Consider the following 13955-nt stretch of genomic DNA (forward strand, 5'->3'; position numbering starts at 1 on the left):
AGTGCTGAATGTTAGTGTCAAGAAGCCCAGTAAAACTACAGGTAATGAAAACAGAGAGATGACTCTCTACTCTCTGGGATTTTACCAACTACAGATAAAGATATCTGTGGTTGCTATGGATATATTATCTCAGCTCTATGATCTTTGCTGCAGGAATTTCTTTAGGCCAGAATCTGATTTTGTGTATGTTTGACAACTAACCCGATTGCTTCTTAGTGGTTTTCTTGGCCTGGCTGCTGAGGTTCTGGTAGACTTGTCCTCTTTGAGCTACAGAATGAGGCTCTTTCTCATGAACTAGCCACATCTGAGTCTCAATATTCATGTGTTCTTTGAAATATCTTCCAGTTCTTTGACAAATTAGGCTCTTCATCTCCTCTCTCAGCACGCTTTATAACCCCTAGGCTGTAACTTTGGCTTTCCTTAATCAATGGAGCTCAATTCAATACCGGAACTGTAAAGAGCTAGCTGTGCTTTCCCAGGGCTACTTGAAATTATTTTAATTGAGTCATAATTAGTGGCTGAACAGAAAGCTGACATCTTACTCACTGAAAACTGAAATATGTGCAATTCAAGGAAAACATGATGCCACAGCTTTTGCAAATCCCACAGGTAATTCGCAACTTCAAGGTTTAGATTCAGATTAGTTTATTGTCACATATAATGCAATGAAACGAAACTCCTTGCTCGCATGACAGTAGTTTGCAAAGTAGCAATTATAAAGATTTTAAAAATAGCATTAAGATTATTGCTCTGTGAAGAGATGGTAGCAAATAACTGTTTCCAAAAGTGTAAAATTTACAAAGGTAACTTACTGGCTGGCATGGGTCAGTACAATTTAGTACTGAGTGAAACAAGTCATTATAGTGGCTTGAAGAGTCGCCAGACTGGGCACCATGTTAGCGCGACACTATTAGAGGTCAAGGTGTCAGAGTTCAGAGTTCAGTACTGGCATCATCTGTATGGAATTTGTACGTTTTCCCCGTGGAATGTGTGGGTTTTCTCTAGGTGCTTCAGTTTCCTCCCACAGTCTAAAGATGTACTGGTTAGTAGGTTAATTGGTCATTGTAAATTGTCCTGTGATTAGGTTAGGATTAAATTGAGGGTTACTGGGTGGTGCAGCTTGAAGGGCCTATTCTGCACTATATCTCTAAATAAATAAATAGAAAGATAAATAACTTGTTTTGTGCTTCCTGAGGTTTACTTTCAATTTGGGGGGAAAATCTGGGTGTGGCACTTGAACTGAGTTTAGATGAGCTCAGCTCTCATGTGGGGGTATCAATGTGAAGTCAAACAACAGGCTGGCTGCTGCTGCATTTTATGTTTTTGCCACTAAGGAAGGTAGTGTGAGGGCTGCACAGAGGGTAGTTTTTAAAACTACCATTGATTGCCCACCCCTAATTGCCCTAAAAAGGTGGTGAGAAGCCACTTGCCTTCTAGAACAATTGCAGTACTTCTGACAAAGGTAACTGACCGTGGTGTAGGAAGTTCTCAGATTAAGTGTTTTAGTGTTAGTGTTTACTTCTACATATTCCACTAGTTAGTGACTGAACAACAATTAAATTAAGAAATTTCTTTTCATCCAATCAATCTACATGCCACTGTTGTCACCATTACTCTATCAGACATGCCTGTAAAAATGTCATGTGAAAGAGAAAGAAATATTTAGAGATTCAAGAATAATGAAATAGAAATGTAAGTTTTATTACGTTGGGCAGTGTAGTTGAAGCCGGAAGATAGGTAGCAAAGCATATCACATACACATTTGCGTATCTTAAAAACCTAATTTATTAAAATAATGTGTGAACGCTTTGGAGTTCAATCAAGTCATCCTTCAAAATTGTACAACACTTGAAACATTGTGCAATAAGGGTGTTAACAATATAATTAAAAGGGGGCAACAAAGATATCAAGAGAGCAAGCACAATTCACAATTCATACAGCACTGCTAGAATAAAAGGTGAAAACATTTTGTAATAATCTAACTCCTTAAATGTTAGCTTTAATAGCAACAAAGCACATTCAGTAAGGGGCTTAATACAAGATACACAACTACAGATTACAAATAATTATCTTATCCTAATTGTGTTTTAATTGTACATATTCTTATATATGCATTCAGAATACACACAAACACAGGTGAATACTCAAAGTAAAAAGACTTTTAGCTTGATATGCTATAAAAAATTAACACTAAAAACCACAGTTTCTTAAGTTGTGAAATGTAAATGAGAAGTATAATTTAGTTAGAACACAGAAGTATCATTAGAAATGGAGGGCATTAGAAGAGGTTGTATGCAGAAAGCATACACATAACTGCTGGCATTTTGGATACTTTTTCCCTTCCACTACAAATTATTTTCAGTTTTATTAATGCAATACATTTGTGGTCATTTCAGGAATACTCTTGGTATATACTTTCATTCATTGGAATCAAGGTAAAATATGGCTTGGATTAAAGTCCGTTTCATTCAGAGCTTGGGTCTGTGTTCACTGAATTTCATAATTATTGAACAGCCTTGTGTATGGCATTATTGTGACTCAAGTTACTCCATACGTACATTTGGGTAAAGTGTTTTTCTTGGAATACTCAGTGTCCTTATTCTCCTACGGTTGGGAAACAGTCGATTACATTGCTGCATGATTTTAAACATAGATGAAATTTCTCAGTGTCAGATGGCAGGTGTAGACTGTAGGGCCTCCCACATGTGTGCATTACTGTTACCTTGTTATTGACTCCATTTTTAAGGAAGCCACTGAGTGACCAAAGTACCTGCCTATCCAAGGCAACTGATTCTTTCAACAGGGAACTCCTATGGTTGAAGTAGGACCCCAAATGCTGTTTTTGAATAGAGCAAGTTGGAGTTTGCACTTCACAATCTTCAGAGATTTGGTAATACAGGTGTTACATTAATTTTGAAGCCCCTGGAGGAGCAGGACTGGCACAGTATCCAGGTCTCCATCCTCCACAAGAGCAGTACCTCACAACTAGATGTCCTGGGACTACTCAGACCAAACCATGAGTCACCAATCTTGCATCTCGGATCAGAATGGTTATTTGGTACCTTGAAGCTCATCAGGGAATTTAAAATGAAGCAGGGGGTCTCAAAATCATGAAGGCATCTGCTGAGAGGGTGTATAAAAGGCAAAACAAAATTCCGTTACATCTACAAAGTGGCCCTAAAGCTTCTCATTTTTCTAAAATAAAACACACATTATCCCTGTGTACAATATACATAAGTAGCAGCAGAGACAGTCTGTCATTATTTATAATATCACAATGAGTTCATCAGGCTATTAAGCATATAGTATTTAACTGAAAAATACAGTACACTGTAGTGATTAGTTAAACTCATTATACAACTTAACTGATAATTGTGTTATACACAATGCTTATAAAGCCGAAAACACGGCTTCTTCAAAGAGATTGGTGTACCTTTACGGTTATGATCCTTTTAGATATACCCATCCATTTGTACAATTGATTATCCACTGTAGGTAAACAGGGGAATTTCGAAGATTTTCAAAGGAGGCAACACTTCAATAAAACATTCAAAACAAGATTTATCTAATTTATTATTTCTAAAATTAGTATGTACTTAGATATTTTGCTTGAATTCATATAAACAAGCTCAGGAAACCCTCTTTAACAAACACCTAGTTCGAGCTAGATGGCAAATGCAGGTATTTTGCATCTGAATTTAGGGCAGTTACTAAAGCCTACAGCTAAAACAATTACCAAAGATCTTTAACCATAGGTACTGAATCTAAGCTTTTGGAAGAGCATTAAGATGCAAAGTAAATTTGTCTTAATCATGATCCTTTTGTCTATTGCTCTGCTTCCATACTGTTGTCCCTCTTCTAGGATGCATAGATTTTATATCATTAATGGCCATGCTCAATTATTGTGACAAAACTTTAAACCAATAAGAGCAAAGATTATTCAGATAGGGCTAACCTTGGCTTTAGTGATTCTTCCAGCCAGCCTTTCAGTGTTGGTTAGGACTGGGATGGTGAATATAAATGAACATATAAAGCTCCATCGTGCCAGCTATGTCGTAAACTTAAATGATCAAAATTGTCTTGTTCGATTGAAAGCTTTTGAATGCACTGCCTCACCTTCATAGTCAGGTGCCTCTAATGAAGGATACTTTGAAAAAGCTTGTATACTTTTTCTTTTATTACAACGATTTGCCGTGAAAATGAACTGGACATTCAACAGTTAGATGAATTTACCCCTTTGTCAATATGTGATTCAGTCGATCTGTTTCTTTTCAGAGTTGTGCTCAGGCAGATACACGCGCTAAGTTGATACCAAAAAATAAGAAGAAAATTAAATACTGAGTGCCCACTTCACTAAGTCTGTACAATCTATTTTCATTATTTATAATACTAAGTTCTGTGGAATTACATAAATGAAGCCAGCAAGGAAGGAAGAGGAATTAGGTGAGTTATGCAGAGGATCACGGGAAGATTCCCAAACTGGGCACAGTAATGAAGATGATTTTCTGCCTTGACCAGCATTGGAAACTAGTTCTATTAGTATTTTCATGTCAGTAGTTCTGGCTTTCACCAATTTCTTCATAGGTATTGTGGTGAGGATTTGCCTTCTCAATTGACCTGGCATTTGAAATGAGGGGGAAAAATAGTAGCAATTACTGTTTCCTCCCCCTATTACTGCAATTACTGAAACATTGTCCCAGTGTGGTTTGATCCAACAAAGTTGTTTTTGTGCTGTGGAGGATACCTAAAGTACCTAAGTATACAAATAAGTTGACAAGTACTTCTTCTATGAGCTACAGATTCCACTGGTAAGAAGAAATCACAGAAACACAAGAAAATTGGAGCAGTTCTCCAAAATCCTCAGATTTTCAATCTTTCAAATATTTCTCTATTGCCACCTCTGGTATACTACATGTTTCTAAATGATCTGGCCTCCACCACTCTTGGGGGCAGAGAATCCAAATGATACACTACTGGCTGAGAAAATACTTCTATGCACCTCAGTTTTAAATGACCAGGCCATGACTTGGTAGCTATGCCTCCTTGTTTGTGATGGCGGAAATATCTCAACATTTACTTTTCAATTCCTTGTTTAGGATATTAAAGGTTTGAATAAGGTCACCCTCACTCTTCAAAACTCCAAGGCATACAGACCTAATCAGTAGAGCATCTTTTTATAGGACAACACTTTCATCCTCGGAATTAGCCTTGTGAACTTCCTTTTGTCTACGTTAGTCCCTCAGGTAGAGGGAGCAGCTGATGAGAGTGGACAAAACATAGCAATCAAGGAATTGTGTCAAGGAGATTTAGTTGGCCGTAACTGAGTGAGGGGACCATTGAGATTCTTGTTTTCTGTCTCCCCCTGCTGTGAATGTATCAAGGAACTAACTTCTGGGTAATCAAGAGTAATGTTCTGAATTCAGGCAAAGTACAATAATTCCTAAAATTGGTCTGAAATAACCAGAGTTTATTTTTATTTAAGAACTTTACCATTGTGAAGGCAAGTTGCAATGCTCTATTCCACAAAATTCTCTGTGTCAAATGTGATTATTGATCTGATATTGAACAATGTAAAGTTTCGATTTCATCAAGATTTATTTAATATGGGGAAAGGGCTTTTATAAAAAGTTGAGCGAGTTGGTTTAAGCTCTTCCTAAATGCTAAAGTTTTGATGAAAAACAGACACTGTTGACTGACTGCTGACAGAACTGATTTCATTGTAAATTTAGGAAGTCCTTCAAGGCACAACAAGAGAGAAGATAATGAGCAGATTGTCGAATCAACGATAATTCAAAGCACCAAATACTGGATCTTTTCTGCTTTGCACTGTCAAAAGAAAAATTGAGTTCAATGACATGAAGATAATATTGGGGGAACTAGGTTTCTGTTTTTTTTTGGAGAAAACTATTTAATTTTAGGTGTTTGCTTTGTCAGTCTTAGCTGAGAAGTAGCACTTTCAGTTCCGACTCAGAAACTTTGGCCAAGAAAATATGTCACCTCAGCTAATAACAGTGCAATACTGAAGGAATGCTGCATTTCAGATGGGATAGCATATACAAAAAAAACATCTGGGCTCTTAAGGTGGATATAAGAAAACCCATGCCATTATTTCAATAAGACCATTAGAGTTCTTCTCTTTATTGCTCAATATTTATCTCTCATTTAATAACACAAAGAGCAATTATTTGCTATTATCTCAAGGGTAATCACAATTTGGTCCTGCATAACCTTACTTTATAATGGCAACTTATAGTTCGAGCCTTCGAAATTATTTCATTAACTTTAAAACACTTTGGCACATCCTGATGTCCTGAAAGATACTCTTATGAATTCACAATCTTTTTTCTTTTTTATTGACCAATCAACTATCTCTTTTCATTTTTGGATCTTTTACACTGTTGAAAGATCCACTAACTGTTTCCTCTCTTTACAAAGTTAATGCAAAATTTGTTCTCCACACACATTCATTATACCATGTTATCTATTAAAGAAAATTATTCTTCACTGTTTCAACAGTGAGGGAATACTTCTGTTTCAGAGGTGAGGAAAATATCCTACAATAAATGGTATTGAGAATGAGTGATTCAATGATGCTCTCCAATGCCTTGACTATCAATACTGCTGATAGCATGGCAGCATCAACTGTTATTAAGGGCAGATGATTTGTCAAAAACAAACCCTATGGATAATTTCCTAGAAGATAATAACAACATGCCATGTGTCTGGGATCAGGAGGTTTCCCAAATATATTCACAAACATGGCAAACTCAGTTTAGCAAGATTGATAAAATATTTACTGGAATTATCAAATAAGTGTCAGATTTTCTGAAGGATGAGTTGAGTTCAAAAGTCTAATTCATCTAACACTGCAAAGTGGAACAAGTTGCCCATTTCATTTCTAGATTATTCTCACCTTGGGTTTAAAAACTGGTATGAGGATTAAACAGTACTGAGAGACAAGGGCATTTCCAGTGGGATTTAATGCCTGGGCAACAAGTTAATTAAGTTCTATAAATCTCAGTGTAAATGTCCTTACATTTAATGATACATTTTCCTCAACACTGTAACTACCTAATATTCCTCTCACAAGGATCTTGTCCTTCGCAATTTGCAATGGCACTTCAGGCGTGATTCTAATGCCATCACCCAGCTAGCTAAACTTTGGAAAGGTGGGAATGCCATAATATATTTACAAAGAGTAAGAAAAATTAGGAGAAAGTGATGAGATCTGAAAGGAAAATGTTTTCCCACCAATTTTGCCATGGAACTGTTTTAGAAAGTCAAGGAGCATCAGATGAGCATTTCTGGATGAACTTTAATGGATGGTCCTTGAATGAGGGTGATAACCTACAGTATACTGTGTATGTTATATCTTACTTTAAAAACACCACTTTGGACAGAGAAAGGAATATTTTCTTACTTGCTCTTTGGGCCTGTACACTGTATGATTTACTATACAGAAGGGAGGTGAAGTGGCCTGGTCCCAGGCCTATGTCAATAAAACCTTTGAGAGAAATTTGGCAATAACTTGTACATGTTCACCTCTAGATTTCTCAGGAAAGAATTTGTCATTCATATAGAACCTTTACAACACACCACTTTGAAATTAGCTTTGCATCACAACTCATGAGGTTCAAAGTTGAGACCTATAGCTCTATGGCACTGTATGTTACAACATCAATGTACAACTCCAATTATTTTCAACCTTCCAGGCAACTTACGTTCACAGAAGGGTTAGACATAAGTCTGTATGTACAAGATTATATTGAATAAAAATGCAATGATGCAAATCTGCAATCACAACTGGGAACATAAATACATGGCTATATTTTTAAAATTCAAATGTCAATGTAGAGGAATTTGAGAAAATCTCACTTAATAACTTTCAAATTTCCAGTGAGTTTGTTTTTTTAAGGAATAGATCTTTGATTTGGCAATATCAAAGGAAAGATGGTAAATTTAATAACCAATGTAAGATAACAAAGGCTTTTCCATTTTATTTTCCCAAAATTAAAAGGCACTGTAAAAATTACCAAAAAGGGTTGAAAGAGAATAAGCAAAGGTGGCAGCACTGGCATGTCACTGCAATATTATTCTGTGTCAAAAAATCTACTGTCCATCATAAAACTAGTAAACAAAAGAATAGTCTTAAAGAGTTTTCCTTTACATAACTGTGATTTCAAATGGTTTGATTTTAATGCAAGAAATTAATTGCTGGGCATTAAGATGTAAATAAGAAGCATTTTGTCACAGAGTAACTTGTGACATTCATGAGATGACATATCAAGGCAGCTGATAGAACAAAGCACATGCAATCTGCTTAAATATGTTAAACAGAAAAAAACGTGACAAGTGTTTAAGCTCTTGTCTTACAAGATAATTTTTTTATATATAAAAATTTGTGGTTCTCAAGAATTCTAGCACTTCTCAATGACATAAATCACTTGGCATTTTCATGGTTTTTGGCACACAACTACAATTTACATTCCTTAGGAGGTTTGATCTAATGTACAGGGACAAGTGAAAGGCTGTAGCTCATTGTCACATGGTCAAACATTTGCTACCTAATCTTTGCCTTTGCTTTAGGTTTTTACTGACATTTCAAGAATTTCTTTTTCATTCTGTAGCTGCTGATATGCTACTGAACAGATTCTTTACATGGCAAGTGAATACTGTTGGTAGAAGTAATATGCTGCAAATAATGGATTAGAACTTTAGCTTCAAACAAAAAAATCAATATGAATGATTTCAAGAGTTATAAATTAACAATATATAATTAGTTAAACATTTTATGATGAGCTATAATACAGTTTAGTACAGAAGCTTAACAGAGGGTGTGCATACACTCTTAAATGTTAAGCTTGGCCTTGCTGGATGTTTTGTTCTGTCAAGTGAAGCAAAAAAATTAAATGTTCCAATGGACATAAAATATGAGTTGCCAATATCCACATACGTGGTATGAATGTTTGATTTTTAATGGGACTTATGGTGTCATTTTTTAAGGGAATGAAATATTTGCATTTGCAGAACACAAAATTTGCTCTTCTATGTAATACTGTTTACCACAAATAAATGTGAATCATCTGATAGTACAAGTTTTTTTTTTGGTTACTTCACAACCACCAGGTCTTTTTAAGGAAAACAGATGAGGAATGAACAGATTGAACATTATTTACATTGTTTTCCCTTGGCCAGTACTTTGGTGATGTAAATATGGAATTTAAAAGGAAAGGGGAAGGAAAGCTACTTTTTAAATAACAGTACAGTTGCTAATGAGAATAAAAATGAACAATGTGACATTTAAAAATGCAATGGAAGCATTCAATTGCTTCTCTTCATCTAATATGTTATTGCCCAAACTGTATTATCACCCTCCAAATGTACACTCCTTACATATACATTTTTCATTTTTATAGAATTTTTCGGCAAAGAGATTATCTTTGCTGAGTTAGTTTTTTTTTAAACCTAAGATCTTAATATTACAATCAGAAAATCTATCATGAAAGTCCAAAATAGCAATTCCTTTTCATTGCTCTTCCCCATCATATCTTCTTTCCTTCAATTCGAGAAACATGCTTAGCTAACTAACAAACAGAATCCAATATTTTTTCCTTTTTTAAAAACACATTTCCACAGCAGGCCTGTATTTCAGAAGCTGCACTGCTTCTCAAGGTCTGATTACCAATAGAAATTCTTGACAGGTCTTCTGATGCTGTGGTCAGTTTGCGTAAAGATGGCTGGCAGCAGCTATAGGATGGTGCAAGGTTTTTTATCCTTGAAGGGATTTTCAGAGGCTGGAACTCCGACGAGCAATGGGTCATTCCGTGCATGCTGCTCACAGTAGTTCATCAAATCTACAGCTGCCTTTGAAACCTGTCAAGGTTAAAAAGTCATCAATGACATCAACTAGCCAAGGCAATGACGTAAGAAACTACAAAACAAAATCACAGACTACTTGCAGGATTTTGCAATTTCTGCTGCCGTAATCTCAGTCTTACAGCAGTTAAAACTTAGGCATGGCTTATTTTCACATTACAAAAATATTGTTTTCTTCAAAAACCATTTTCCTTCTAAAGTGCATGTCTACCCTGCTCCCTCATTTTTGCTGTATGAGTGGTTATCAAGATTAAGATCCTCAGACAGACTTGAATGGATTAATCCATTTAATCCAACTGGTTATTTTCCTCAAAAACATGCTTGCATCCCTTCAGTAATTGTGGAAATACAGATTTGCTAAGGAAAGCGCATACATCCAAACACATTTTTACATAACTTCTTGAATAAATCTTACAATGACATTGGAACATCATAAAGAAAACAATTCAGAAAATAAATGAAAAACCAAGAATTTGTAATTTTTCTCATTAGTCTGGAAATGATGGAAATCAATGTTCAGAGGTTTCGTTTTATGTATGCTATTAAAACTTTGAGTTTGAACCACTAACAAATGTTTCCACCTACTCTGTTGTAAGCACTGGGATTGCTCTGAGAGCCTGTTTAGACCTGATAGACCAAATATTTCCATTTTTTCTATGGAAGTATGATGAGAAGTTAGAATCTAGTTGTTCCATATTACTGAGGTCTCCATTACTGGAATCCTTCCAGCAAACCTTTTCTGGACTTTTTTTCAAGGCCTTGGCATCTATTCTTCAGTGCAGCACACAAAATTAAGCACAGTGTAATTGCTAAAGATTGATCAATGCTTTATATTGACTTAAAATAACTTTGTTGCTTTTACATTATATGCTCCTTTTAATAAAGCCAATGACCACATTTGGTTTTTTAACTGGTTTCTCAATTCCCCTTGCTAATTCATAGTTTTGTGCACATACAAGACCCATAAAGCCCCTCTTCACTTTTCTCTGTTTGAATGGATCACCACGCAAATTTTCATCTGCAATGCCAGTGCATTTCATGTTAATCTTTGCCTCAGGGGGAGCTGTTATTGCCCTTCTTTCCTTTTGTTACATTTCTGAATTTCACATATTCTGCTAACTTTGAAATTCTGACCTGTATATCCCTGTCTAGTGATGAATATATATTAGAAAATGCAGTGATACTAACAATATCACCTGGGTAACAACACTGCAAACTTCCCCTCAGCATGAAAGAAAACCATCATCTCTGCTTTCTGATCCTTAGAAAGTTTTGTATCCCCACAATCAATGTACCTCTTAAGCACAGCAACTGTAATTTTACTTACTTCTATTATGTGGTATTGTCAAGTTCCTTTTGAAAACTCATATTCATAGCAACCACACTATCCTCATCAACCTTCTCCATTACTTCATCAAAGGATTCAACTGAATTTGACTTATCCAAATAGCCTTTAGCAAATGCATGCAGGCTTTCATTTATTAGCTCATAATGTTGTAACAAAGATATCTATGTTGAAAGATTCTGTTTCTGCCAATTCCTGCTGAATAGCGTATAAATTCCTTCTTTTTTTCTGCCTGGTGTACACTTGGGGGGGGGGGGGAGAGAAGCTGTATATACGCAGCAGCCTCCATAGATTTGGGACAAGTGGCTGCCTACCTTCCAAGCATCTTTAAATTGTGATTTATAGAACACAGAACATGACAACACACTTTGGCCTACAATGTTGTGCTGGCCTTATAACCTATTCTAAGATCAATCTAACCCTTCCCTCCTACATAGACTTCTTGTTTTCAGTCTCTCCCATAATGGGGAGAGAAATGGGATTCAAATTGAACACAGTAGGATTCCAGAACATCAATCTCACTCTCTTGAAGTCTTCCATGAATTTGTTACCTGTTTCCAGACCCCCCCCCCCCAAAAAAAGTTAATGATTTTGGTACCACATCTGCAAATTTGAAAAGGACAGTTAACTTGTATTCAGTAAGTTTGTTAAGTGTTCTCTTGAATATATCTACTGATTTAACTTGAAAGAGCATACAGTTAAATTTACTATTCTGTTTGGAAGCTTACATGTAATTCTCAAGGTACTTCTGAGCATGTTGAAAAATTGCCTCTCTTTTTTTTCCTGCTGTTTAAATGCTACAATAGCTTTCAGAAAATTTCCATGTGAGGTACATGCAGAAAATCCAGAAAACAGATATGGTACCGTTGGTGTTTTCGGGGTTATGTGAATGAAAATGCAGTTACCACAGAGTCACTGATAAAGACTATATCAAGGTTGCTCTTTGTTATCCTTGAAAATTTGACATGGAACTTCCAGGTGTGCATTGAAAGCATGCTGTTGAAGAGGATTCCACATCAGATGAGAATTTCTTGCATAATGCTCTCTTTGGAATCTGTTTGGGTAAGTTAGACCCAATTGTTCAGGCACAGACCATTGTTGGATATTACTGGAATAATAAGGTCTTTGCATTACATAAATGGATGGGAGTGCTCTAAAGCACTTTTTGTCTCCATTTTTTGTTTTTGTCTACAACCAGTATACTGTATCAAATCCCTTCATTACTCTCCATCTCCAAGCCACATCGTTTGAACCCCAAAAGCCATGAGTTCATCTCCAGCCCCCACAATGGTCCAGGTTGCAACCACTGCAGCCTACCTATCTTCCCAACAACCCTCCTCACTAGATTCCTGATATTGCTTGATGATCTATCTCTCCACTGACCCTCTGATTATCTAAGGAACGTGAAGTTTGATATGGAACTTCCAGATATAGGTTGCATGTGTGGTTTGCAGAAGAATCTGCATCAGAAGCAAGTCAAACTGCATTTCTTGCTTGAGGCATCAGGAAGCCCTGATCTTCAACCACTATTCAGCTTCACCGGCTACCAACTTGATTACTATTCTAAACCCCTAATCCTGACTGGATGTACAATGACCAGGCCTTTATCCACCCACCTCTCCTTCCACTGATCACTCCAACCTGGCTGTGACCTCGAGCCATGGGGAAATCAGTGAGAGATCAAATCTTTTCAGGTGCTACTGAAGTTTGCAGTCACTGCTACAACCACCTGCTGCCTCTTGACTTTAGTGACCCAAAATTAATCCTGAATTCCACTGTCATCTGTGTGGTGCTTGTACATTCTCTCTGTCACTGCATGGGTCTCACACAGGTGCTCTGATATCCTTCCACACTGGAGTGGGTTGGTAGATTAACCGGTTAATTTTCCCTACTGTGTAAATGGAGGATAGAATCTGGAGAGAATTGAAGAGTATATGGAGCAAATAAAACCAGATTAGTGTAGGATTTCTGTAAATGATTGATTGTTGGTCAGTGTGGATTCACTAGGATGAACGGTCTGTTTCAACGCTTTATGGCTATGAAATGTGCTACTAAGAAGTAAATTAAGCAGTCGATCTTAGTCGATCAAAGATTGTGGGGCTCTACATTTTAGCTAAGTACTATCTTATGGTGAAATAAAAACATAAAGTATTTGCGATAGTCAGCAAATCATGCAGCATCTATGGAGACAAAACAGTTTGAGCTAAATGATCCTTCACTAGAGTAACTTTAGCAGTGATTTGACTGAGGTTTACAAAATCATGAAAGAAACAGATTGTTTGTTTTGCTTTTTCTCCCCAACTGAATTGGCTTGGAAGCACCATAGTCTTAAGTTATTTACTGCATTTTGCAGGAACTAGATATTATTTTGGTCTCTTTCCACAGAAGAGAGAATCAAATAAAAATATTGCTGTCTTTCTGGTGCTCATAGAATTGCTGAATTTCCTCAAACAACAGCTGCACTTATTGCTGACTGAAATTAAGATAATCTACCAGAGGAAAGCCCCATATATCATTAATCATGGCGTGATTTCCTGAACACACATCCACTAACTAAAGGATCAAAGAAACCAGTTAGAGATTTTCTTTTTCTCATAAATGCTTTGGTCTTATTTTTAGTGGTATATTTTCAATTTCCCTGTGTTATTAATTTTCTGGAAGTGGCGCGCATGTGAAAAAATAGACTTACATTTAACTTGCACTGTTCATGGCTTCCTGTCATTCCAGCAAGTCT

At 36.4% G+C, this 13955-nt stretch overlaps 1 protein-coding gene across 8 annotated transcripts in view; it reads right to left on the reverse strand.

Moving 5' to 3' along the window:
- The window catches only part of LOC132394131 (guanine nucleotide-binding protein G(I)/G(S)/G(O) subunit gamma-7-like), a 323380-nt gene that overhangs the window by 59544 nt on the left and 249881 nt on the right, over positions 1–13955 (reverse strand). For 7 of the 8 annotated variants that reach the window (XM_059969908.1, XM_059969909.1, XM_059969904.1 and 4 more), the window contains one exon: positions 1768–9873. The exons of the other annotated variant lie outside the window; for it this stretch is intronic. In XM_059969908.1, coding sequence (XP_059825891.1) covers positions 9748–9873 — 126 coding nt within the window. In that variant the 3' untranslated portion in view covers positions 1768–9747. Of the gene's footprint in view, positions 1–1767; positions 9874–13955 lie in introns of those variants that run through there. 8 annotated transcript variants of the gene reach the window in all.

The sequence above is a fragment of the Hypanus sabinus genome, chromosome 5 (assembly GCF_030144855.1).
Source record: "Hypanus sabinus isolate sHypSab1 chromosome 5, sHypSab1.hap1, whole genome shotgun sequence".
NCBI classification, from domain to species: Eukaryota; Metazoa; Chordata; class Chondrichthyes; order Myliobatiformes; family Dasyatidae; genus Hypanus; species Hypanus sabinus.